At 38.5% G+C, this 27,607-nt stretch overlaps 1 protein-coding gene and 2 non-coding genes across 4 annotated transcripts in view; 1 reads left to right on the top strand and 2 right to left on the bottom strand.

Moving 5' to 3' along the window:
* Window positions 1–23,001, bottom strand: part of rap1gap2b (RAP1 GTPase activating protein 2b) — a 54,629-nt gene extending 31,628 nt beyond the window's left edge. For both annotated transcript variants that reach the window (XM_036588450.1, XM_036588451.1), the window contains exons 1-2: window positions 22,585–23,001; window positions 12,449–12,484 (exon numbers count right to left, since the gene is read on the bottom strand). In XM_036588450.1, the coding sequence (XP_036444343.1) occupies window positions 12,449–12,484; window positions 22,585–22,628 (80 nt within the window). In that variant the 5' untranslated portion in view covers window positions 22,629–23,001. The remainder of the gene's footprint in view (window positions 1–12,448; window positions 12,485–22,584) is intronic.
* Window positions 23,002–25,967: 2,966 nt separating this feature from the next.
* Window positions 25,968–26,049, bottom strand: trnas-uga. The gene has a single exon. It is a non-coding gene; the product is annotated as a tRNA-Ser (tRNA).
* A 1,182-nt stretch (window positions 26,050–27,231) lies between these two features.
* trnaa-cgc lies at window positions 27,232–27,303 on the top strand. The gene has a single exon. It is a non-coding gene; the product is annotated as a tRNA-Ala (tRNA).
* The last annotated feature ends 304 nt before the right edge of the window (window positions 27,304–27,607 follow it).

The raw sequence follows: 27,607 nt of genomic DNA, 5'->3' as shown, positions 1-27,607 counted from the left end.
TTTGACTTGGTAGACCACCAACACTCACTATCAGATAAACCGTACTTAAAGCTTTTGTCTTTCAGAGAGAGGAGAAAATCAAGCTCTACTCTTGTTTGTGTTTCTATCCATCCTTCCACTGTGAGAAAGCAACTCAATGCTATGAGTCTGAAAGGATCTGTAGCTGTCAATAAGCAGTTACTGAGAAAAGGAAATAGATCAAAATAAGAAAAATTGCAAATCAAATGAAGTATCTGCTGGTGGACAATAGACTGACCACCTCAGAGTCCAGACCTCAACGTCACCAAATGTGTTTGGGATAATTTAGATTGTGAGAAGCAGAATATGCAACCAACTTGTAAAACTGAACTTTGGAAGTGTGGAAAAATATCCCTGCAGATGTCATTGAAAAACTGATAGCAAGCATCCTGAATAATATACATCCTTTGCCTTTATTACACTAAATACTGAAATAAAAATTGTTATATTTAATTGTTGCACGAATCATTTCTTTTCTAATAGAGGTCTGCACTCCTGCGGATTCCTGCTAGACCCATGGGACCTGACACAGTATCTTGCGGGACGGGATTAATTTTCAGGGTTTCGCACGGGAGCAGGCAGGAAACCAGCCCGCTGCAGACAGGAGCGGGCCGAAGCACACGTGAAGAGAAATTTCTCAAATTAATGAATAGCCTAAATAAAGTAGAATGATCACTACATCGAAATTATATCAGTAAAACAATTAAAATGAATGAAGTCATTCTAAAGAGTTGGGAAGCAAATGATCATGTGAACAACATGAGATGCCAGGGACTTCAGTCTGACAGCCATAGACTGTCCTTCTGTACTTTTCTAAAGTTTTGTAAAGTTCTGTACCTTTAGTTATATTGAACTCTGTATGCCCTGTGCCTTCAGTCACAGTGAACTTTGTGTGACCTATAAGATAACAACGGCTGAACGCTCTGTACTCCTTGTAAGGTAGAGTGATGAGCTGTGGTGGACAGTTTAAACATTTGAATAAACTAACTTTAACTTCAGTAAGACTTTATAAAACAATGTAAGACAGTTTAAAAAAAATTGAATAAAGTACCACTGGCCTGGTAAGGCCTTGTAAAACAGTTTAAACATTAGTTGTTTAGTTGAGAATAATGAATTGGTTTCTAAATGGAACAAAGGTGGTAATACTGGGCAAGCACTCCTCCTTTGCCCCAAAAGTGTAAGAACTGATGTATTTCTTTATTTCATCAGTTGCTTTTCGAGAATTCAGATAAACATCTTGTAAAAGCCTTAAACTTTAATAAACTTAGAAACATTTCTGCCACTCCTTGATGCTTTGGGATTATTTCGTTTTTGAATTTGGATGTGAGTAGTTTTCACAAAAATAACGACACAAACCTCAATCCTTAGTCTCAGTTTGGAACAGCAGAAGAAATGCTTCTTCAGTTCATGGAAGAGTGGGCTAGAATGGACAGGAAGAGACTCAAGAGACTGGTGTAATCCTTACCTGGGTTAACGTTTTTAGGCAAAGGGACATAATGCATCCAGGTAATTTTTTGTCCAGTAAGCTTATGTTTTCTGCTTTTTTCCTGATGCTGAAATATGAATAACTTTAACTTTATGGCCTTTTTGACAAGAAATTAAATAACAGAAGTATGGTCTCTGACTTTTGCATACATAAATACACACACACTCAGCTGTTGCCCTCTCACATGCACACACATGTGCGTTCACACACACATACACACTGATCAGACCAGCCTCCTGCTGTTTCCCTCACACACACAATCACAGATAAGACCCTGCAGAGACACCACTTAGACAGATAAACACTTGATCTTGGACATGTGAAGGACACGCACACACGCACAGGCCGAGCTGTGAGGGAGGCTTTTGATGTATGTTGCTGTGTATCAGACAGTGGGCTCAGTAGGGGAGCTGTGAGATGTGGCCTTGCCCCCATCACTCTTCATGCTCACATCTCTCTCTGCAAAGGCTTTCATTTCCACCCTCAGAACAGCCTGTGCCTTCACCCGCACACAGACGGGCAAACGCTGGAACCTAAAGAACAGGGCTGACCTTCACTCTCCTCCTTTCTCTTTCTGCCAGCCTGTGTCCAGCCGTTATTCACCTGTTCTCTCTCTGACCTTTTGCAGTGTGTAATTGCCTCTTTTTCTCTGTGATTTCTCCAGGTTAGACGCTGAGAGGTAGTCATACATTCAAATAGATAATGTCAGTTGCCACATACAAGCTGCCACACACTTTTCTGCTCTTTTGTTCTGCAACCAACGAGGCAGAAATGCTGTATTTGAGCAAAAAAAAGAAAAAAGAAACGGAATTGATTCCAGACGCTGGCACAAAATGGGGGGGGGGCATGTCCTCTCCACTTTTTGAAATGACGTGAGACACATTTGAAAGTACGTGGCCTGCATTACTGATGAAATATTCTAGGCAGTGACTTTTCCATGAAATTTCCCACAATGACATCACACTGTCGCTGATAGGCTACAAAGGAGTAGATGTGTAAATGATACATGCCAGCTGCACTCTGAAATGTAAGACAAACTGTCAGTCTGTCTCTGTCAGTGTTCAGTCTCTAATGGCTAACCCCACTACTTTATTACATGATCAGTGTCTGCGCTACAAAAGGTCCTTGTCCACACTGTAAGAAAAGGTCTGCCACTAGAAGCAAATCACTCAGTTACAAATGTAAAAGTTTGAACACCCCAGTCAGATAACGTTTTGTTGATTTTCTAACTAAAAGCAAGCTCTTTACCGAGAACACACTCAAATATGGCATTTTTCTCTGAATTGTAGTGCACAATTTCTATTTATTTGCTCAGTGTAACACAGGGGTGTCAAACTAAACCACTAAAAGGTCCATTTTAAAAAATCTCAGCAAATCTCTGGGCCAGCTGTGTTTTGTTTATTTCATTTTTACTTAACATTTTGCCATGACCCGAACGGGCCATTGTTTCCTGAAAAACTGCAACAGCAAAATAGGAATTGAATACTTATTCAAAAATAATTCTAAATAAAAATAAACTGTTTAGGTAGTTTTTTTTAAACTGCATATTTGCTGCACACCATAATAAGGAAAGAAAATTATATAATATTGCGGGCCGAATAAGACTGTGTGTGGGCCTTGGGTTTGACACGTGGGGTTTACCATCTTGGGGAAAAAAAACTTAAAATCCACCATTAATTGTGCACAGGCCACATTTGAAGTTTTATTTATTTACTTTTTTCAACAAGTTAAATTCAGCAATTAAACAGTAACTGTGCATTAAAATATGTTTTCTCTGTAGAGGTTGTGTATTTATGTTCACTAGAAAATCAACAAAGTTCATTTGACCAGGGGCACCTAAACATTTTCATGTGACTGTACTTCATATGACAGTTGTTTTTGGTAGCCCTTGTGTGTACTTTTTTTCCTAGAGGGTTAACAAACCCCATTAGATATATTACTCTGAGAGAACAAGGGAGGGAGATAGGGAGATGAAGACAAGAGAGAAAGAATGATGAAAAGGTAAAAGATGTGACGGAATCTGAAATACAGTCAGCTTTGGAGAATAAGGAGGAAAAACAAAGGACAAAAAACATCCGGAAAGGGGGTCAAGAACACAGGCAAATTTTCAGGGCCCACATAATGGAAGAATAATGTTACTTGTTTTTCCCAGAAAAAAAATAGTTTGATGTTCTATTTAAAGTTAAAGTTTGGAAACGTACAGTTCATTCCCCAGTCCAAACAGTCCAAATACAAAAACTAAGCTACAAAAACATAGCCTAGTTTGGCTTTTACATGGTTGTGAAGTCACAACCATGAAAACATTTACATATTTTTATGGTATTTTCAAATGCCAAAAAGCTGGTAATATAGACAGCAATAGGACGTCAACAACAAAAACGACTAATGAGCATGAAGATGACAGATAGGCTCTGTAGATGCAACTCAACACAGTTGGTTTTCCTCAACTAAACCATTTTTTCAGCTGTGTATTTAATTCACAGATTCTGTGTGACCCATTCAGTTTTTAGAATAGTGAAAGCACAATAAAAGTTTACAGTCCAACCATCAGCAAGTGCTGGCCAACATCAGTTCTCTAAAAACTGCTATCTGGGTCCCTCTACTGGTATAATGTTGGTAGCAAAACAGTAGAGCTGACATGCTGCCTTATGTTTTCACAAGGCTGTGTTTTTGTACGTGTTGCTGCATTTGATTATTCAGATTGCTCACATTACAAAGCTGAAAAACCTGATCTGAACAATGAAGTACACATACTAACACATAAACCACAAATTTGATATTCTGACATATAGTCAAATGTGCTCTTCATCAAGCAGCAAAAACACTTTTAATTTCCATCATGACTTCATGTCATACTGTAAATCGCTGGAATATAGACTTCCCTTTCAAATAAATGTTTTGGAGATTTGATGTGTATTATTATTATTACATAATATCAAGACAATTAAAAAAAGAAAATCCATTCAAAATGATTTAATAAAATATTTGTCTTTATCAAACTTCAAAGGTCTTGTTAAAGGTTATAAAATATAAACTTAAATAAGTTAAGCTAATGTGCTGTACATGCTGAAAACTGTTACTGTGGTTTAGAGCTGTAGTTAGTGCACTAAATATAGCACAGAACTACCCTCTATCAGAATGCTTAATTTACAAATTTATGACTTAGCTAAATTAATTCTTATAAAACATATTGTAATTATAACCTGTAATTATAACCTGTTTTAAATTGTAAAACTGAACTATTACTAAATTATTACTTCTTTGTTCCAAATGGAATTAGCTAACGTTAGCAACTTGCAATTAACTTGCTGTTAATTCTGTTGTAGATAGCTAGCTAACGTAAGTCATAACAATGCAAAGAATATTCTGATTTTCTGTAAGAAAGCACAAAAAAGAAAGGTAAGCTAAGAGAAATAGGACAATTGGTCACTCAGCAGTAAGAGTCAGAACAGTCACAATCAAATCCTTCTCATGAGCAAGTCACTGTGCTTCTCAAAATCTCATATTTGCTCAGCTGCTCCAGTGCAAGGAGAGAGAAAGAGAGAGAGAGAGAGAGAGAGAGAGAGAGAGAGAGAGAGAGAGGGAAAGCACAGGACAACAGCAATAGGCTCAGGGCAGGATGAGCTGACGTACAAGTGAGAGAGAACCTATATACTTGAACCAAAATCTAAATATTCATTCATTAATACTTGTTCATTAAGTAGGCAGGTCAGTCAATAGAAGATACTCTTATATTCTAATATTACTTGTAGCATCAAACTCAAACTTACACACAATTAGAAATAAGTATTGCATATAATTATATATATATATAATTATAATTATACTTTATGCTAACCATTATAGCTAAAAAAAAAAAGAAGCAATTTTTCACACCACCGCACTTGGTTCTCCATTGTAATCCACCCCCACCCCTATGCTCAATATATGGTTACGGTCTTGTACCAGTATTTGCAAGAGGGAAAAATTGGTGTGCTAAAAGACATTTAATCTGAGATTACAGTTTACCCGTTGAAATAATGTGGTTTGACACTGATGGGCTAAAGCTACTAGCCAGTGAAAAACCACTGTAACTCAGTCCAGCTCCCTGTTGCTCCCTTTTCACAGCAGTGAGAATTGAAAATGCTCAGTGCTCATTTAGGTTCACAGAGTGCAACTGTTCAGTGTTAGGCAACAGCATTTTCAAAGTTTCAGTCGGAAACAGAAATAGTTAAATATCAACGACAGTTTTGTGTAAATTGTTAAGTTAAGTCAATATTAGTTACTATTACAATGGAACTTTCCAAAAATGTGTGAAATGTAATGAGCCTAATTACACTTCAAGGATTTTAGGATTCTGGGTTTTTTAAAGGAATCGCAAGACATATAAGTATAAAAGTAAGAGTAAGACTAATGATTGTGGATATTCAGCAAATCCTTGCATTGGGAAAAATAATCCCTGCTGTACGATGCCGGTTGTGCTCTGGCTGCTGTAAGCACTGTGCTTGTGTAAGATTTTCTCCCTGAGAGAGCACCTCCGACTTCCAGCTACGCATCTATTTTTCATCAGAGGAAAGCGCTACTATCAGCCCACTCTTATAGGGGAGACTGGAGGGGGGGAGAGAGGGGTAGAGATGGGGAGAGATGGAGAGATGGAGAAATGGAGAGAGAGCGGGGTGAAGGATGAGCACTGGAGTGGAAGAAGAACTGTCAGTGGTGAGGAGCAGCAGTCTAGAAATAAACGGCTGCAAACAGCACTAAAAGGGGGGAGGAACTCAGCTTTAGAGCCTGAAGCTCACGCAACACACTCGAGTTCTGCTGTCGAAAAAACAAAACGCTGAAAGGGATGGGTGGTGGGAAGTGGTGGTTTGGAAAAATCTCAGATGCTTTAAAAAAAGGAAAGAAAAAAAACAAGTTTGAACTAAAACATAATTGAGGGAAACAGAAACAAAAACAAAATATTTTCCAATTCTACAGCTAAAATTACAAAAGGGTGTACTGTAATATAAATAAACATTCGTAGTATAAGGAAAAACAGTTTAAACTAAAAAATCCTACATAATTAATACATAGGGAGCAAAGTAGCAGGTACTATTTAATGAGTTAAAATCACAGCATAAATCAAATCCCAAAATCAAAGATGGCCCATGCCCCAAGGCAGATGATGTAGGTTTACAGGCCAAGAGGAAGCAGAGCGTATGACAGGCTTTACACCTGCATAATGAAATGTACTGTCATCTCTCTGGAGTCCAAGAATCTCTTTATATCCAAGAGCTAAGACCCAAAAGTGAATTTATCAAAAGATTTACCCACTTTTAGATTACACTTTCAAGTATAAATTAATCATAAATTACTTCTACTAACTCGTCTGAAAAACCGCAACAAGTGATACATTGGAGTTACTTTCAACCATTCAAACATGTACATCATTAGCTACATGAATAAAATCTATTACATCAATAAAATGTAGTATTTTGGTTTTCTTACTTTTGGTAATAATTGTGTTGATGTTCTATAGGCCTAATTTATTCATGTGGAAATGATGTACACATCTGAATTCAATGCAATACTTGTAGAGATGTCACGATACCGCTCTTTCTTTTCTGGTACTGCTACCAGTATTGAAACCTTGAGCATGGGCAGATACTGAGACCCATCTGATACTTCTTTATGGAAAACTTGAACTGAAAAAAAAGGATAAAAGAAATTAACTTTTTAAAATTGAAGCTCTTCACTTAAAATGAGCATCTAAAAGTAGGCTATCATGCCATTTTTTCTTACAAGATTGGATCAGATTCATTCCATTTTTTCCCTCCAGTATCTGCTCCAATATTTTCCTCTATCAGACTGACCTTGATACCCAGCAATCAGTGCCATCTCTAATTACTTTAACACATCCACCTCCAACTCTGCATCCTAAAAAGGAGTACTGACACAACTCATAACTCATCCTTGTTTGTATATGTGCCTGTTCTTTAGCCACAAACTGTCACTGTTAAACAAGCTGAGATTAGGTTAGCAAGTGAAAGCACACTGACAAAGTAAACTCAAGCCAGTTAGCAATACAGACATGCATGAAGCTGTTCATATACACAGTGAACTCACCACGGTCTGCGCGGCATGTTTGCAGCGTGCTGCAGTTACTCAGTCTCCGGCTCTCACTCACAGGTGGAAAATTTGCACAGAGAGAGGTGCTCGCGATGGCTACTGATTACACAGCTGTAATCCAGCGCTGTGGATGATGCATAAGTACAAAGCGCTTCACTTTGTTGTGTCTGAGGGGGAGGGAGGGGACAGAGAGAGAGAGAGAGAAAGATAGAGAGAGGGGAAGGAGAGGAGGGGGATGCAAAGGGGAGTGACATGCTAGCACACCCGCTTAGACCTGTTTACCCACTCTTTCAAGCTTAGTCTGATAAACAACATGCAGAGCTAGGTCAGAAGGTTGTGGAAATAGTGCTCTGACTTCACCCCAACAAAAGATGCTAACAGTACATAGCAGGCTGAAATTATGGTGCTTTCAATTTATATGGTGTCAGTCAGTTGCATATCAATAAAATTGACACAGTTGTCAACACAACTGATTTAACACATTTCATTCACGTTCTACTTATTAACACATCTGAATCAGGAACATACAAAGCACCAGTATACCAGAACTTTGAATAAATCATAGACTAGGCAGAGCTGATCTTTGACACACTTCAATAAATCATGAACAAACCAGCATACACGCACACAGAGACACCAGCATGAATTCACACATCTATCACTAAAGAAAAAGCACAAATATAAACTCATACACTGAAAAAGTGCACTGAGTGTAATTTATTTAAATGTGTACATCATTTCTACATTACTAACTTACATGACATCAACATGATTATTGTCAAAATGAATGAACCGAAAGACAACAGTGTTCCGATAAAGTAAATTCAAACCATTACTTCTTTTCAGTGTATACTCCCAGCTGGGCTGCATTTCTGAGATGACAGAGATGCTGTAGCCCACGTAGCACATGACCTCCTCTGATGTGGTCCATCATTCACTTATACGCTAAGCTAAACTGAACTGACAGGGTTGTCGGAAGTGTCAAAGACAACATGTGTTAATGAAGCCACCAAGACTTCCTTGAGGTATCACAAATGCCTCAGAAACATTCAAGCTAGCGTCCAGGCTAGCTTTGACCTTCTCATGTCGCAAACTTACAGGCTAACCTTTGCCACTCCAGTTCTCTCAGATCAGTTCTGGTGTGCTGCAGAGTGGCTAATGAACACAAGCAGAAAGGAAATAGCATATGGTGAGAAATACTTAGCTAAAAAAATAATGTGAGAATAATGTATGTGCTGATGAAAGAGTGTAGGAATTCTGTTTAGCTAAACATAACTAGGGCTGTCAGGATTACCCTTGATTGCTGAATTTTAAACATCAATTAAAATGTACCATCTCAATGAATGGGCAGTGATTAGTCAGTCAACAGTCTATTAGACAATTTGCATGATTATGCATATTTTGTATTTTCCTACTAGTCTCTCATACAGTAAGAAACAAGGCCTGATGGACACACACAGAAGTCCTTATAGGAAAGTCTGTCTACATGGCAGCCATCTTGGCAACACACCCGGGCAGTTATGCCCACTCATACAAAATCAGGCACACGTCTCTTTCAATGGGAAGAGATTTATAAACCTCAAACTAAAAGCCACATTAATGTTTCAAAAACATGTTTTAGAATCACAGAAAAAAAATCTGACAAAAACAGCATAAATAGTTTGCACTGTTTGGCTCAAATAACGCAGAAAAACATTATTTTTCAGATTGTTCTGGCTGCTGTGCTCCGCAACAAGAGGGAGCTTTTGCTGCTTGAGGCTTAACAAGCAAGCCGTTTGGCTCATCCTATTGAAGGGCGAGATTTTCTCCATAAACATATGCCTTGTTGAACATTACAAGCTTTCCCATTCATTGGCAGTGTTCAAAATAGCCTAGTACACACTGCTCGCATACTGCTTGTACCCAAAAGTAGTAAGTAGTATGCAGTATGTGACCAACATGAATTTGCCCAGTACATCAAAGATACATAAGATATATTTTCGTTTAAAATGTTCCACTACACGAGCAGTGCTATCTCTGTGATATACTGTATCCCAGTAGCCATGGATTCAGCCTTTAGATACATTAATATCGGCATAATCATAAAAATATGTTTGCACTCTACTTATAAAGTTAAGAGGGTTGGGCGACTGGCACAGGGCTGTTTTGTGGCCTGCTTTGTTCCGTCCTGCAGGCCTCCACTCCTAGCACATGGAGCGGTCCACACCTTTGTGTCGGACGCTGAACAGCAGGTGAAGGGAAAGATATGGAGATGCCACCTGTTAGCAACTAAAATGCCTGCCAAAGTGAATCTCCCGGGTTTTCGCTTGCACACTGCAGAATCATCAGACAAATATCCACTTCTGATATCCAAACGATGAGCGTTCTTATGATGACCAAATTGGTTTTCTGATTTGATGGCACTATTACAGCTTTGCTACAGTGCCTGTGGATGCAGTTTACTCATGCTGTGGTGTAATGATGGACTAAAAGGCATTACACGTTTAATCAGCACAAAGAGACAGACTGGCTCAGGGCTTTAATGAACACTGATTCATCAGCTGTGCATAAACACATTCGGCATCAGAGGATCGACAGCCACTACAGGTTCAAAGAATTCACCTTCCCAATGGGGTGTGCTATGAATAGAAACACACTTGTAATCTGCTCTTTCTGTGGGCATGCAAGCACACGCTAGAGCAGAAAATGTTAATGACTCTTTCCTTTTATCATGTATGGAGGTGCTTACGGTTTGCCAATATCAACCAGTGCCTGCTAAAGAGTACATCATTTCCATGTGTATAACAGCTAATGGACCTGTAGTCACGACCTCATTCAGCCAGAGCAGCCCCACTCCACTCCCTACTGACGAATACACTTAACCATTCTTCAAAGCTTTCCATGAAACACTGACAGAATGAGAGGCAGAGAACGAGGTGGAGAGAGAAAGAGACATAGAGAAAGGGAGGGAGAGAGTGACAGAGTGAGGAAGAGGGGAGAGAGAAAGGAATAGGGAAAGAGAGAGAGGCAAGTATACAGAGAGAAGAGAGAAAAAGCGAGTGAGTGAGTGAGAGCGAGAGAGAAAGTGGCAGACAGAGAGAGTGAGAGAGAGCACCGCCAGGGTCACTCATGAATAGTCATAAAACCATGAATGAGAAACGGATGGATGTAGATAAACAGATATAGATTGACAGATGAGGTAGCTATCAATAAGGGATGACTGAAGTAAATGAATATAAATAAAGCATAACATTAACAGCTACTACTAATGTAAAAAAACAAAAACTAAAGCCAACACTGGCTCCATCAGCAGCTGTCAGACAGTAGATGTGGCACCAGGGTTATGCATATTTAATATGAATTAAAATTTTAGATGATTAACCTTCTACTACATGCTCGTCTGTGCTGATATATTGATTTGCTCTGTATTGAAGGACTTGCAAGTTATTAGAGTGGTTTGATGTTGAATGCTCCATTCTAGAAAAACTTGCCAAGTCAGAATTGTTCACAGTGGTGATGATGGGAACCAGACGTCTGACGTTATTACACAACATGATTACAAATATGACTCCACTTCAATAAATCTCCTCTTCTATTTATAAACACAAACTGATGGCAATGAGTGACTGTTTAGAATCTGCTTATTTGACAGAATTTCTCTGATTGTTTCAGTGAGGTATGAGCGAGAAATAATTCATATCGAATTACAGCTTTTAATTGCATTACTTTTTCTGATGGACACCAGCTGCTTCCTGATTGGCTGACGAATGATGGTGTTCACCTGAAAAGGCTCAGAGTGAGATGAGCTCTCTCTGGTGCTCTTGAGGCTGGCACCACATGGACGCTGTTCATTTATCTCTTAATGTCTCAAAGACCAGACTTAATGTCATATTTAGCTTTTATATTGTGGGGTTACCTGTTATGCTTAACTAGATCATGAACAGATCCTCATGACTGACTTGGTATTTTCCTATATGTAGGTTGTCTGAACTGAGATTGAGGCCAATATGAACATATCTTTCAGGAAGAATTTTGGTAAGTGCTATTTTCTGTTTTTTTTTCTTGATTTATGTTTCACAATGATTAGAAATTGTGAAGTTAATCTAGTTTTGGGTTATGGTTTTTTATTTTGGCAGAAAGCCCACCCCAAAGCCACTGCCTTCCTGTGACTGACACCCAGTGTGTGAACTAATGGAAAGAAAATATAAACAGGACTAACTAACCTTTCTCACAAAGCAGGACTTCTTGCTTAGCCAGCTAACTTTAAGCTTTGTTTAACTTAAGATTTTTTGTCTGGATTCTACCATTTTATCTTGGCAGCTTATGTTGCACACCTAACCTGCTCCAGGACATGTTAAGTTTGGAATTGTGAACCATAAACAGCTCTTTTGACCAATTAGGGTAAGTTCTGACCAGTGAACAGATTCCTGACATCAATAATCCCTTTTGGGTTGCTTTTTTGGTTCCTTTGTGATATTTACTTGAAAAATATTGAATAAATCATGCTACATGATATTAAGGAAATATTATTACTCAAATAAGCACTGACATAGTGGCACTGATGACCATGTTGATTTTTGCCATTATATATGTCTTTCTACATATAACCTTATGATCATGATTCTTAAAAAGTCCCCTACACTCATCCACGTTTCATGCAAATGGCAAACTTAAAAAACCTAAACCTAAAAAACGCTGCTATTTCCATTTCACCACAGCAATTTCTTTGTAGCCAGCAAGAATTCTCATCACACTTCGTGCACACTATGTTTACAGTTTTCTGCCTTCTGACTGGCCATATCTTCACATACATAACAGATTAGACTGTGTGTGTGTGTGTGTGTGTGTGTGTGTGTTTAAGTAGTACAGATAACTTACCGGTTTCGAAGAGCCATGACAGTGGATTTGTCAATCCTGTATTTGAGGAGAGAAAAAATTTAGATTTTAGGATTAGACATCATAAAATGTGATATTCATTAATGAAATTGATGTACAAGTTTGTGATTTCCCAGCTCTAACAGACCTGATTTAACTGACCAGACAGTTATCCACCCTTTCACATGTGTGAGGTGTGGTGTGTTAGAACAGAGAGAATGCAGAAATAGGCAGAGTAGTGCATATGGGACCTACAGTGCACTGTTAGAAATAAAGGTACTGTTCATGTACATTTCTGTTTATCAATATAAAAACAATGTAAATATACCCTCAAAGGTAAAACAGTGGTTTTGAGGTCCAACTGTGTACCTTAAATAAGTTTTTCCAGGTAAAAGGACATATTTGTACCTTTTCATAACCTAAGTTTTAAAACAGAACAATAAAATAAAAAGCCTGGAAATGAGACAGGGTGTGTGGAGCCAATACAACTTATGTAATTTCAATGGATTATGATACAGTTATGTTAATTGGCTAAAGGTACTGAGATGTATCTTTGAGGCTTCGACCCCAGTGACAAGAGTGCCCCAGTGACAGTTTCACACCTTTATGTCTGAGAGTGTACTGTCCAATACTCAGAGACCACCCTTTCATTTACATAATTTCCGGACAAAACAGATATTACAAGCTATTTATTTTTTAGTGTCAGAAAAATACAGGAAACATATATTTAACAGGAAAGCCTCTGACACTAGCTGTAATTTCAAATCTTTCATTATTTACTTTGTCCTCTCTTTACTTTTGTGCACCTAAGGCAACTTCAACTCTTCCATTCCTACAATCTTAGAACCAACCAGTTACAGCTGTGTTCTCCCAACAAAAGCTGTTTTCAATAACACAGTGTCACTGACATTAAATTTTCCTTTAGACAGACACTGACATTCACACAAGCAACTACACAAACACACTTTAGCTGGTTTCCAGATTTCTCCTCACGTACATCTAAAATGCCTGAAGTATATATCCAGCAGTTTCCAAAACTGTAATTCAGGAACTTATTAAAAGATATAGAAAAAAATGGAGTCATAACAACCATGGAAGACCTGGTAGACCACCAAAACTGTCACCATCAGAAAAACAGTATTTAAAGCTTTCATCTCCAAGAGATAGGAATAAATCAAACTCCAGTCTTGCTACAGATCTAAAAGAAAGTGTTTATGTCCATCTTTTCATGTTTTAAAACACCTCAGTGCTATGGATCTGAAAAATGTGTAGCTGTCAAGAATCCATCTCTGAGTAAATGGAATAGACAAAAAAAGAAAAAAAACTTGCACTTGAACACTGAAACCAGACATCAAAGATGTGAAGTAAAGTTTCCTGGACTGATGAGTATAAATATGTATCAGTATAAATAGGAGAAGCAGAAAATGTAACCAACTTCTAAGACTGAACTTTGGAGGTGTGGACAAATATCGCTGCAGATTTCTGAAAGCAGGTCTCCCAAAAAGAATGGAAGCTGGAATGAAGGCTGAAATAAAAGAGTGGACATGCTAATACTGAAAAATATTTTTATCAGTTGTAATTTTCTTTTACATATAGTCTTTCTGCTTTTTCTGACACTGAAAAATGAATTACTATGAAATTCAAATAAATGAAGGGTGGCCTCTGTCTTTTGCACAGTACTATATCAGCCAATGATACAGCTATTATATACTTAGTATGTAAATAATACGATTAATACATCGCACACACAAAAAGAGTTCATTGAAGTTTGGCTCATGAGTTTTTTCCCCCCACAAATTTTCATTCCTGTTACTTTGTTGTGACTGCTTGTTAGAATGAGGCGGCTACAGTCCTATTCAGACTGACATCCAGGAAAGGTCATTCACGGTGAGTGTGTCCTCATACACAGCAACACAGAAAACGTTAACTCACCTGCCACACATAAACACACACGCACCACAAACCACACACTTGTCACCAGAATAAGGAAGCAATGCTGAATACAGCCAGTTGTCTTTTTAGTGACCATATTCAGTACCTATAAACATTCTCCTGCTCCTATAAACAAACTTCATAAGGATCCATAACCTCCATTTTAGGCAGGCTGTAAAAACACATTAAGGAGGCATGATGTGTTCTGTGGACAATGGAAGCACAGAAAAAGCTTGAATTTTGCTTACAGAAATGCTGATAGAACTTTGAGTGCCATAAAAGTTGACGTACAGCTTTTTGTGATATTGTTCCTACTCTGTTGATCAGAGGGGATTCCTCAGGGCCTTCTAGGCCATTAGAGAAGGCCTAATGATATCCGTGAACTGAAAAATATATGTCTTTAATTTTTTGTTCATTTTTATTCTGTAGAATCATGCATGTGTTGAAACCATGGTAATACAGTATACTCTTATTTCATTGTTAAGCTTTCGCTGGAAACAAAAGTTGCATCTCCAGGTACTTTGTGTGGCTTTGGCTTCCACTGTTTGCAGGTTTTGTAATCACTGTGGATAAGAGCATTTGCTAAATGACTAAGTGAAACTACTGTGAATTATCCAGTAACTATTATGAAAATAATATGCGGTTATGAGAGTGAGGAATTGAATTGTGGGCTCACAATTAAATTTCTAGGGTTTAAGTGGTTAATACAGACAGTGATTACCATCCTTACTTTCCTCCAGTGTTCAAAATCAGCCTGTGCACCTGTCTGAGGAGAATACAGCCACAGACTCACAGTGAGGTGTGTGTGTGTGTGTGTGTGCAAGGGAGAGCTGTGTTTAGCAGAGAGAGCGTTAACAAACAGAAACAGTGACAGTGCACACAGCAGCCTTTCTGCTTTCTCATGTGGCAGGGAGGTAGAGGCAAAGAGAGGTTCAGCAAGAGATAAAGAAAGAAAGAGGAAAATGTCTTTTTTTTATTGTAATTGAAACAGAGACTACTTACATCTCTAAATGTTATAAATGTTTGTGCTCAACCCTGGTCCTGGAGATCTACCACCCTGGTGGGTTAAGATCCAACACATCTGGCTCTAATATTCAGATGTCACTGAAGGCCTTCATCACCTGGATCAAGCATGTTAGACTAGTATTAGAGCTACACTGTGCAGAATGGTAGATCTCCAGGAACAGGACTGGGCACTCCTGATCTAGACTATTTTTTTGCTTTGCATTGTTTCAAAGTATTTTTGAGTTGAATGAAACCAGTTAAATTGCTGTTACTAATTTTTAGGTCAAACTGATAAACATTTTTTTTTACAGTGTAGAGAGTGAAAGAGAAAGAGGGAAAGACATAGAGTAAGAGGGAGTGAACGAATGAGCAAGAAAGAAAGAAAGATAGATAAAGTGAGTGATAGAGAGAGAGGGGTACATAGCGAGAGAAAGAGAGTGAGAAAGTAGAAAAAGAAAGAGAGAGAGAGATTTCAGTGAGTAATGCTAAAGTAAGCTTTGGATGAAAGTGAAGTTTTAACAGGTGGCAAACACGCTTTAAGTGGACATAATTCCTCTGGTAATAAACGCCTACACAGTGGAAATTTGCAAGTGATTTTGAAAGCCAATAGTTAAGAGCTCTTAGACATTTAAAATAATGTATAACTGATTGATCTTTTGTCCATCGTATATACTCTTTATCTATCAAGGTCAGATGTGAACGCTTCTCTATTTCTCTTTTTAATAAACACTTCAACACCCCGCTACATCTGTGGATGTATGTTTTCCAGCGTGTGTTTTGACTGAGGTAACTGGCGGTGTCAGTGTGGGGCGTGTGGTTTGGCTGGGTGTGGTGGGGATGTGGGCAAAAGTGAGAGAGGAAGGGTGTGTGTGTGTGTATGTGTGTGTGACAGATTTTCCCACAGCATGAAAAGCTGACTCAAATAGATGCCACAAACAGAGCACGCTGGTTGTATTTTCAAAGAAACACGAAATGCTGATGCCGTGCATCAGTAGACAGCAGTGAAGCAGCACGACCGTCGGTAGCCCCACTGTGTGCACACCTCAGTGGCTCTTTAGCTTTTCAGTGTCATTGCTCTCTGGTGACTAAACTTATTTATTTATTATTTATTTTTTTTAAAGAACAGTAATTTCTTCAGTAAAGCTAATGCTAAGTGTGCAGGATTTGTTATGCCCATTGACCTAATTTAACATGCTTAGTGGTAAGTTCAATAGTAAAGGTGGTGACAGTTCAATAGTAAAGGTGGTGACAGTCTTTCCTGCTAAGCTTCCTGTTCAACTTCTGTCTTCTCACTCACACACACCCTACACATCAGCAGAGTAATGGCTTTTCTGAAGGACAGTAAGAAAGTAACCTTTATAAGGCAATAAATAATGCTATGAGAAACGTTATGATATAGAAGAAGAGAGAGACAGATGGCTGGGCGTGGGGTGGGGTGGTGGGGGAATGGTAGCACAGTAAGCACTTAAAGTTTCAGAAAAGAAGCAAGTTCCGTGTCAGCAGCATCATAAATAAAGCATTCACTAACTCTAATGGCTAAGACTGAAACAACTGCGTGCAATATTGCGCTGTGCAGGGATATGTCAGCTACACACACACACACACACATACTTTTGTTTTCACACAATAACAGGATGTAAGGTCATAAAAATGTCCCATTATTATTATTATACTATACAGCATCTAATCTGTATGTCCAGATGTTTGCGCAATATTGCATGCAGACACCACCTCATCTAACATTTCTTCTGGAATCAAGGGTAATAATAAGGATTTTTGCTGCAGTAACAGCTTCTACTCTTCTGGGAAGGCTTTATACTAGATGTTGGAATATTACTGTGAAGATTTGATTGTATTCAGCCAAAAGAGCATTAGTGTGGTCAGGTACTGATGCCAAAGCTATTGGATTGAGTTCCATCACTCCAGAGAATGCAGTTCTGCTGCTCTACAGCCCAATGCTAGGGGGCTTTATACCTCTTTAGAGCAGTGGTTTTCAACACCAGTTTTGGGAACCCACTGCCCTTTACGCTTTCAACTATTCTCTGCCCCAACACACCTCTTCCAGCTCATGAAGAGTTGCCTGGTGAACTGGAGCAGGTGTGTTGGGCCAGAGAATAGTAGAAACTGTGCAGGGATGTGGGTCCCCAGAACTGCAAGCATGGCGACTCTAGGCTCATGTGTAGCTGCTCCAGAGCATCCCATTCTATTGGCAATGCTTTTCTATGGTGATTATACAAGTGTGAGCCTGTGTCAGCAAGGGTGCACCTTCAAGTAGCTGAATTCAGTAATCAGAAGGCGTGTCTGGATACCTTTGGACATAGTGTTTTTTTCCTGATAGCCACATTAAATATTAAAGTCTTGTATTTGAAACATGCACATAGAAGTGTAATTAATGAGATCACTTGTACAGTAAAAATAAAAATAAAAATAGCCTGTTTTGAATTCACTGTTTTTGTGATGTCACAAAAAACAATGCATTTACATAGTTTAGCCTTGCCAATTCACGTTGAAGTTATATTTCAGCCACAGCTGCTTTTTGAATAAGGCATAACAGAAGTCATTTATATATAACAGTCTTAAAGGCTTGGTAACAAAACCTTCCTGTTTAATTCTAAAGTATAAAGAGAGGGTGGAAAATGCTCACATTAAAATGAAAGATGATTGTTTTTTTAATACATAAAACCACACACACAAGTGTGCCGCGGGTGAAAAAAACAACGAATATACAAACTAACAAGGAGAGGCATCAGTATGAAGTGAGGAGGAGAATTTAAATATGTGAGTTTCCACAAGGAGAGAGGGAGGAAAAGCAGGATGAGATATGAAAAGTGCCACGTGTGTGTGTGTGGGCTGGAAGTGTGGAATGATACTAATATCTTCTCTAATATTTCTCCTACATTATTAACCAGTCTGGCTGTCCGAGGACAATGTGAAGAAAAACAGTGGGTGTGCCAAGCTGAACAGAATGCTCGGTACAGTGTTAGTCAGCGCATGATGTAGTGTATGAGACACATCACCTGGCATCAAACACACACACTCAGTCTGTGTAGTCAACAGTAAAACCAGGGGCAGCCTGATCAGAAAGAACTAGAACACTGTATAATTGACAGGATTAGCCACAAACAGTACAGTCGCTTAATTTAGTGTTAGGATTTCTTGCCAGAAGCTGAAAACTAACACACTATTTGGCAGACGACCCTCGTCATTAAACCTACAGCTTGAAGTTACCACTGGAAAATCTTGGTGTAATTCACTCTTGATTATCTCTCACTTGTAGCTGAGCAAAGAATTTTAGCTGAATGTTTGGACTGTAAACTTTCAATCAATATCACATTTGTATTCATAAGTAGAAGATATTTTATTATGAAAGGTGTTGTACAGTACTGTGCAAGTCAGAGACACAAAGTAACATCAGATATCAAATCCTTCAATACTTTTGTGTCGCCCCTTTGCCTTTATTACAGCTTCCATTCTTTTCCTCACTTTCAGTTTTTCAAAGATATCTACAGGGATATTTTCCCACACTTTAAGTTAAGTCTTAGAAGTTGGTTGCATTTTTCTGCTTCTCATGATCAAAGTACTCCCAAACACATTCAGTGATGTTGAGGTCCAGTTCATTGTTCTACAGCAGCTTCATTGATTGATTTGCAAATTTTCTTCTTTTTTTGTCTGTTTCCTTTTCTAAGTAACATCCTTTCAGACCCATAGCAATCACAGTGGAAGGATGGACAGAAACAGCTGTGGATTTTTTCAAATCTGAATCAAGAGTGGAGCTTGATTTTCTCCTCTCTCTCAAAGATGAAATTACTGCTTATCTGGTGGTGACAGTTTTAGTGGTCTACCAGGTCTTGCGTGGTTGTTAGGAGTTATCTTTTAATTATTTTTTGGAAACTCTGAAAAACTGCTTTTTTCATTTATTTTCCTTTGACGTATGTTTCTTATGCAAGTGCAATCATATCTAATCTTCTCAAAAAAATCTAAAAAATGAATAACTTGTGTTTAATAGTCGTATTGTCTGGAAGTTAAATAAATGAAGGATTGTCTCTGACTTTTGCATAGTACTGTAGATTCTTCCCAGGTTTTCTCAGAAGTTGTAAGTGCAGATTCCCAAGTTGTCAATTCAGAATTAAACTGATTGTAAATGTAATCTATCGTGTAACTCAGTGTGCAATTTGATATGCAGTTATGTAATTAAGTTTGAGTAGTAAAACTGAACTAAAGTAATCACTCTTGACTTCTAAGGACCTCTTTAACTATGTGGCCAACACTTCAGCTCCTTACTTTCATGATTACATCACTTAGTAGTTTTATAGTGGTTAGTCAATAATTCTTAGAAGTTACTGGACAGTAAGCACTAAAATTAATACCTGAACAATAAAATTGTCTTATGTTTGATGGCTCAGGTGGCACTACTGTGTCTGTGTGAAAAAGAGAGTACCAATTTAAATTGTGCTGCATCATCAGCATGAACAGTCTGGTGAGCGAGCAGTGCTTCATGATCTGTGCCCTGAAATGCATGAGCAGACACAGAGCCAAGATAACACTAAAATATTAATACTTCACTTTAGAAAGCTGACTGTGGCTGTGAGCGTAGAGCTTTATATATCCTACAGCATCATCACTCACGCTGACTATCAGTACTTCAGTGAACACCTTCATTCTTTTTAGGTCACTGTTTCTCTTTGCATCTGAACATCTACTCTTAAAAATGCTGGACTGAATTTTTGCACCTCATACATTGACAGGATTAGCATCAAAAGATGTGGAAACTCTAGTCATTCAACAGTGATAGAATCTGTTTCTCTTGTTGCCCGAAGCTGAAAACTAATGCACTCCTTTTGACAGACAACCATACCCATTAACCCATTCATTTCCATATATAACATGATAAAGGGAAAACTTTAACCACTACTACATCTTACTCACATCCTACAGCAGTAACACAGCAGCCTTTAGAGTGAGATTTTTCAAACTAAGACCAAGAAACTCCGCTTCATCTTTTGAAAAACGTCAGCTGCTTCGGGCAGATTTTTCAGGCTGTTTGGAAATGTCCTTTTTTGTTAGCTGCCCAATGCAGAGAGCAGATTACTCAGACTACAGCAATGTTTGTCAGATGAGAAGGGCAACAAGCTAAAAGCTAAAATTAGCAATCTAGCTGGGCTGTCTAGATATCTCACCTCGGTTTTGATCTTTTTGTCTGTCTGAAAAGGTAAAACCCTTGTTTCTGGTGCCCATTTTGTGCTGAATAAAGACACAGAGTTACACTAATGCATGCTTGGCTGTGTCTATTAAAGTTTGCCTATAGATCACTGGCTAGGCTAGCAGTCAGGATTGGCTGACCCCACAGTGACTCCCAATGATTGCACGAAGTGCTTGTGTAATGCATGCGGGGTGAGAGAACATGGATGAATGAAAACGTGAAAACAATATAAAGTCGTGAATGCTGTCACTGCTGAGGCTGAGGTATGCAATTCTGCGCTACAGAATAATGCATATCACAACAAATAACATTAAAGCTGACTTCTAGGCCAGAATGCCTCTCTGAATTTTGGTCCATTTGTTCTCCAAGCTTGTGTGACTACAAATGTGAAGAAAGAGTTTTTATCACTTGTCACATCTATTATACTGTCTTGTCATATGGAACTTCTGCTTTTGAACAAAACAATAGAAAATCTTCATTTGATTGTGAATAAAAGTAGGAAAATACATGTAAGTTTTCTCTACTCTTTGAAATACAAAATTTCATCACTTTAGACCAACCAGAACAAGTTCTGTTTCTTTTTTAAGCAACACACTCAATGTAGCTGTTGGACATGAATGGGTTAAACAGAATGGAAGAAGCTGTACTGATCTCTGCTGAGATACATTCTCAAACAGCTAGTACAAAGAAACATGCCTCAAAGGTATTTAACACAGCTGATTTGGCCTGACTGTGGCTTAAAGGAGGGCCTTCTACAAGTCTACAGAATCATCACTCAAACAATCAGTGGACACTTTATTTTTTTAGGTCACTGTTTCTCTGTGCTTTTATCCATAGATAATCAATGCTATAGCCTTCATAATATTTGCTTATTAAAACTCCAAATTAGGGTTGGTCAAAACTATGATATTTATTGTTATTGTGATAATTTGTCCCAATACAGTTTTCTGAGCATACCGTGGATATCGTCTGTATTTAATGCACCACTTTGTAAGATTTTTTTTTCAATTAAAAGAAGTAGCATTATTGAGTCAGGAGAAAAAAAAACATGCTAATATATGATGTGTGTGCACTGCTGTGAGTCTCCCTGTACAGCCTGAAATAATATTTATTTTAATAAAATTTAAAAGAGCTTCTGGGTCAGAGAGTTTTTCAGACACCATCATACATCTTTATGTAGTAACGTCATATGCACAAGCTCAAAAAGAAGGTCCGGCTCAATGTTTAGGTCTCAAATGCAAAATCAACATTATACCGATGGATTCACTGACATCCTCAGGAAACACATCCTTCACCAAGTTTTGACCGAGTTCTCTTTAAACGCACTCACAGTCACCAGGTTTATCCACTTGCCTAAAGCAAAATCCTGATACAAAATGTTCTTCTGCCCATTACTTGCAATTACACATTTCTGCCAGAGAGGTCTCCAAATCCCCAAATCTAACATAGTGTAGCTTTAAAGAACACTGAGCAACTTCATGTTTTATTTTTTCTCTATTCTTATCAAACCCCAGAATAAAATGAAGATTGTATACTTGTCGTGTGTCATGAAAATGTCTTGAAGTAACATTTTGTTATATTTTTTGCCACATTGCCCACCTCTACTCTGAAGGCACTAAGATGGACCTTTATTTACTTCTTGAAGACAGAGATACCTGTATATTTTTAGTTAACCCCTTTAAGTCTAAGGGTCTGTTTGTGGGCCGACACTTCGATTCCTCACTCTCATGACTTACACAACTTACATATAGGCTCATGAATAATTAATTGAAAAATAAGTCTTAAGATTAATGGCTGAAAAATATGCCGTGAGATTAAGAGAGTAACAATATATCATTGGTGATATACACATACATGCTTTCACACGGCAATAAAAAACTCTTATTCAAATCATGTACACACTCTCTCTCTCACACACACACAGCATCTGGCACATACATATGGCACACACTCTGGCTAGCACACAACTGGCAGCTGATCCTGCTCCATGTGAGACACCTACCATCCAAATCCTCCGAAGGATACGCTCCTCTTCCTCCTCAGCATGCTTGCACTCTTCCAGCTCTTTGTTCTCCTCTCTCGCTCTCTCTATAAATGCAAGTCTCCAACTGTTTCCCTAACAATCCCTCTCTTTCTCCCTCACTGCCTTGTGCCTGTCTCTCTCTCTCTCTCTTTTCTCTGTGCCACTCTGTCTCTGAATAATTTCCCCACAATCAGTGTCTCTCTTTCTCTCTGTGTCCTCACTCTTACTCTCTCTCTCAGTGCTTCCTCCCTTGTGTTTATTGCTCTCTCTCCCTCTGTGATGTATGTATCTTTTCCTCCGCTGATTTTACATCAGTCTCCACCCTCTTTCTCTCTTCAGTGACAGTTTTTGATTCCTGCACCTGCTACGCTGCTCCCTCCTCACTTCAGCGCTCAACTCCACACACACTGAGAGCGAGGAAGGAAGAAAGAGAGGAGGGGTGAGGGAGGTGGGGCCGAGCTGAATGCAGTCATTTCTCTCTCTCACTCGCTCTCTCTCTCTCTCTGTCACCCTCTGGGCCCTCCACTCCTGGTATGAAAATAAAGGCAGCGTTTGTTATTAACATGACTTCCTGTCATCCTGTCTGTCATTTTAGCAATCATCCATGTTTTTCACTGCTAGTCCATAGCAAAGAGGAGTTGGAAGGATGCATGTGCAGAGTACTTACTATTTATACAGAGTTTTATTCGGGGCCTTCTGATACTCGTAGTCAAGGCAGACAGAGGTCAGCACACAGACAGGCAGGGAAATACAATGAGGATCTATGATCAGAAAACAAAGGGCAGGGTTCAAAACAGTGAAACATGCATAACTACAAGCAAAGAACATGGCACAGACAATGGACAGACAAACGTCAAGACTTTGCAAAGAGTGAGCACAAACAATGGGGTATATATGCCAGTGACGTGGTCAAAATTTCATTTCAGGGAGCCTGGTTACAGGTTGAGGGAGTCTGCTGGCAAGCATTTAGGGCTGCCACTTGTCCATGATTTCCCTGGATTGTCCAGGTTTTTGGCTGCCTGTCCAGCAAAAAAAAAAAACACATTCCTTGACACAAGATGTCCAAGAACCCAAGCATTTTCATATTGTCACTGTCCGAAAAAAACACGTCTTTTAATTTTTTTTTTTTTTTTACATCATTAAAACATGGCAGCTGCCCCTTACAAATTTCATAATGAGTGAACCAGTAGAAATGTTCCAAAATCACCTAGAATAAACTTCTTTACATTAACTTACATTAAAAGTTAAGAGCGTTTACTATTTTGGAGAAAAGCATGTTTCTTTGGGCAGCAACGATATGTTAGTATTTCTTATGAAGTTTAAGCTGCTTCTTTTTATCCAGTCAAACTATTTGTTTACAGAGAATGAATTTGATTAGTTCAAATCAACCTCAACTTAGAGACAATTGTTTGGGAAAAGTGCACTGTTGGTGTCATGTTTAGGTGCTAGGCAGCACTCCAACGCGATAACTGACTACATTAGGTACTGTAGCTGAACTGACACCTATGTACATATTGCATTGTGAGCATTGCTACTTGTATACCTGAATTTAATAAAACATTAAGCCACCGATCGAGTGTCAGGGAATTTTTTAGGGCTGAGATGGTAACCCTACCATCATTATGTCCTAGAGACCTCTCTATGGTAAGGATGACAACCACCAGCTAGCCTGCTTCACTGTAGCTAAGTCATTAAAAATCTCCCCTCCCCAGGCCCCTCTATATCTACACTCTTGTTACAGCCAAGAAAGGAATGGTGGGCCCTTGGTAGCACTGTCTTATGAAGTATTAGCATAATGCAAAATGGAACAACGTACCAAGGCTGCTTTGTCATATCATCGGAAAAGGAGTCAGTGTGCTACAAACTGTTTAGCTCACTGTTTAATGCTGGTGCATCTAATTTACACCCTCTTAAAAAGATACACAACAAAAGAAGTGTGCTTTATATTTGACTGTATATTATTACTGGCCCTTTTAAACAACATGTAGTGCCGTTTGCGTAGCACTTTTAGCTATAGCATCTGATGGGCTAAGTTTAGCCCAAAACCTAAAATAATTCTGACATGTATAAGCTTTCGTAACAAGCTTTTGTATCTTCCACTAGTAATAATAATAATAAGTATAGTTATAATATTTAATTATTTACTCTGTTACAACACACAGGATGTTACTACCAATACGCATGTACAAATGAAAGAAAGATTTAACAACATTGTAGTGCATTGTCACTGCAGTGACAAACATGACAGCAGGCTGTGCATGCACACAGTGGCCCCTACAGGTCTCATCTTGCTATTACAGGTTACAGATAATTTACACACAGTTACTCAGGACTCCTCCTCTGTCTACTCAGAACTCTTTGCACTTTCTAGGAACTTATATTTTTATACATTTATTATTAACGTCCAAAACGTTATTATGTTGTCTCATGTGTATTTACCGTTGTAGGGCCTTGAGCCTAGTTGTGCTGTTTTTTTTTTGTTTTTTTTTTGTAGTGTAAGTTAGTATTGCACTGCATAGTCTTGTATATTTACAATGTGTGTAGTCTAGATTTTGTTTATTTGTTCTGTATACACAGTACATAATTAAATTTTGGGGGCCTTTGTGAAAAAAGGAAAAAGACAATTTTGCTCATACCGCTTACATTAATAGTGTTTCCAACAAAGACCAACAAAGAAGAGTGTCCTTAGACTCAACTATCACTGGAGTTTGTAGTTCATTATCAAGCACTAAAGGTACACTCTGTAATTTTACATTAACCGTTGACCCAGTTTGTTGAGTATAAAGAAAGCATAAACTGAATTACATCTTTTTGCAATTTGGTTTGCATTGTATTCGCTTTCTGTAATTATTTTTTCCAAAGCTCAGACCTTCAAAAATAAAGGTCTGCAAACATTAAAGCTCAAATGTAGTTAAAATGAGAGAGCAGCTTAATGGCTGCTTTCATTGCAGTAAGAAACTGATGAAAAAAATCTGGTTTTATTAGTCTACAGGGATACACAGTAGAGAGATTTAATTCTAATAAAAATCCCACTAGTGCCCCCACATGGCGAGAAGGTACACGTGCAAAGCTGCGACTGTACAGAATATCAGTATTAGTTTCTGTGGTTCAGTCTTTATAAGGTTACTGATGTATCGCGCTGTCATTGTTCTCACAGTAACTGAGCGCTTTACTGTAAATGCCAGCTTGTTTAAGCGGCGTCCGAAGCTGTGACAAAGCAGAAATGTAGAATGGCGCTAGTGTGGAATATTTTAATTACATCTGAATGTATCATGCAGTACCAGACTATTTAAACTCACTTATGATTTGACGAGAAGACAGTGATGTTGAAACAATCAGCATAAAAGGCAGTCTTGCCGCAGCGCTGCGAGCAGGGTTCGAACCTGCGCGGGGAGACCCCATTGGATTTCAAGTCCAACGCCTTAACCACTCGGCCATCGCAGCTTGCTTACCGCGCCAAATCGACCCTTTACAATGGTTTGTGGACGACGACACTGACCGACATGAAAACTAAATTCAAAAAGACAGCAAAAACATAAAATTATTCATTTTTCATTCGACTACTGTGTAAACCAAGCTGTACTTCACAGGCTCATCTACCCGGTTATTTGATTGCAGTGCTGCCTGACTGAAAATTACACCAAATGTGCATCTTTGGTGTGAAATTTCATTACAGTGCCTGTCAAATTTTTCCCGAAAGTCTACTGTCTAAACCGAGGAGGACTAAATGTTAGTTTTTTCTCAATGACTTAGATACTAAAAGTGATTAAATGAGCCAAATATTTTAAACCATTTAATCAACAATCAAAAGAAAAACTCGTCTCCCAAAACTCAACAAAACCAAATAAAGAAACAAAACGAAAAACGTGCAAACAGAATAGCACAGCGTTATTGACAGTACAACACATGGTATCTCCATTTTTGCCGTTTTAATTTTTTTGACACTGTTTGAAAAGGCCAGTTGCCTTTATGTGTCAACATTTCATGATGAACTGACCAACAGAAATGGCCCAAAGTTACTTGGTATTTTTTCTTATCCGTTTACATCCATTAAAAGTTAAGATTGTTTTTCCTTGTCCAGTAAAGTTACGAGGCTTTTGTTCCGATAACAGCGACAGGTTACACACTGTCCTCATTTAGCACAGGCACGCAAATCTGAATCCGAGCCTGAACTCAGTTATCACACAATTATCCCAGTGTGAACAAGTAAAACTGTTCACACAGAGATCAGAACCTCACGATGAATAAATAGGACCAGGGTTAATCAATAGGACCAAGGGGGATCAATACAGTGTTTGTATGCTTTCACAATACAAAAAAATGTGATGATGCTGCTGAAATCTATCTCTACCTCCATTTTCATTTAGAGTTATGTAATAGTTTTGAATAGACCTCAGCAGGGTTTTAGTCCTCAGTAGTGTGTTTGTGTTTCATGGCTATAAAAGCAAAACAAATAAGCCAATTTAAGCTTTATGTTTAAGCGTTTCTCTGTAAAGTGTACTATCTATTAAGCACAATTTACTACTAAAACAATATATTAACAGATAAAAAAATGCATCTTCAACAAAAGACCTCTCAGACCAGAACAAAATAAATTGTCACCCGCCGAGACTTCCTTCATCACGTGGGGATGTAGCTCAGTGGTAGAGCGCATGCTTCGCATGTATGAGGTCCCGGGTTCAATCCCCGGCATCTCCACTTTTTAACACGTTTCGTTGCTTATTGTCTTTTTTATATACGAGATAACCAAAAGAATAAAACACCACAGTTAATCAATTTAACCACGTTATCAGTTATCATGTGCAGTTTGACTGCAACCATATTAGAGGCAATAAAACCTCCTCAAATACATTTTCTCAGCTTTATGCCTTTTTCATATATTTGGTTTTGTGAAAATGTTGCGAGACCTTTCCTAAATCTGTATCGTTGATGTGCCCCCTCACTCTCTTCTGAGGGTCTCTAATTTGCCATTTGTAGAAACCACGATAGTTGACACAGCACC

This window comes from Colossoma macropomum, unplaced genomic scaffold (assembly GCF_904425465.1).
Source record: "Colossoma macropomum unplaced genomic scaffold, Colossoma_macropomum, whole genome shotgun sequence".
In the NCBI taxonomy this organism is placed as follows: domain Eukaryota; kingdom Metazoa; phylum Chordata; class Actinopteri; order Characiformes; family Serrasalmidae; genus Colossoma; species Colossoma macropomum.
This window is presented reverse-complemented; position numbering and strand designations above follow the sequence as displayed.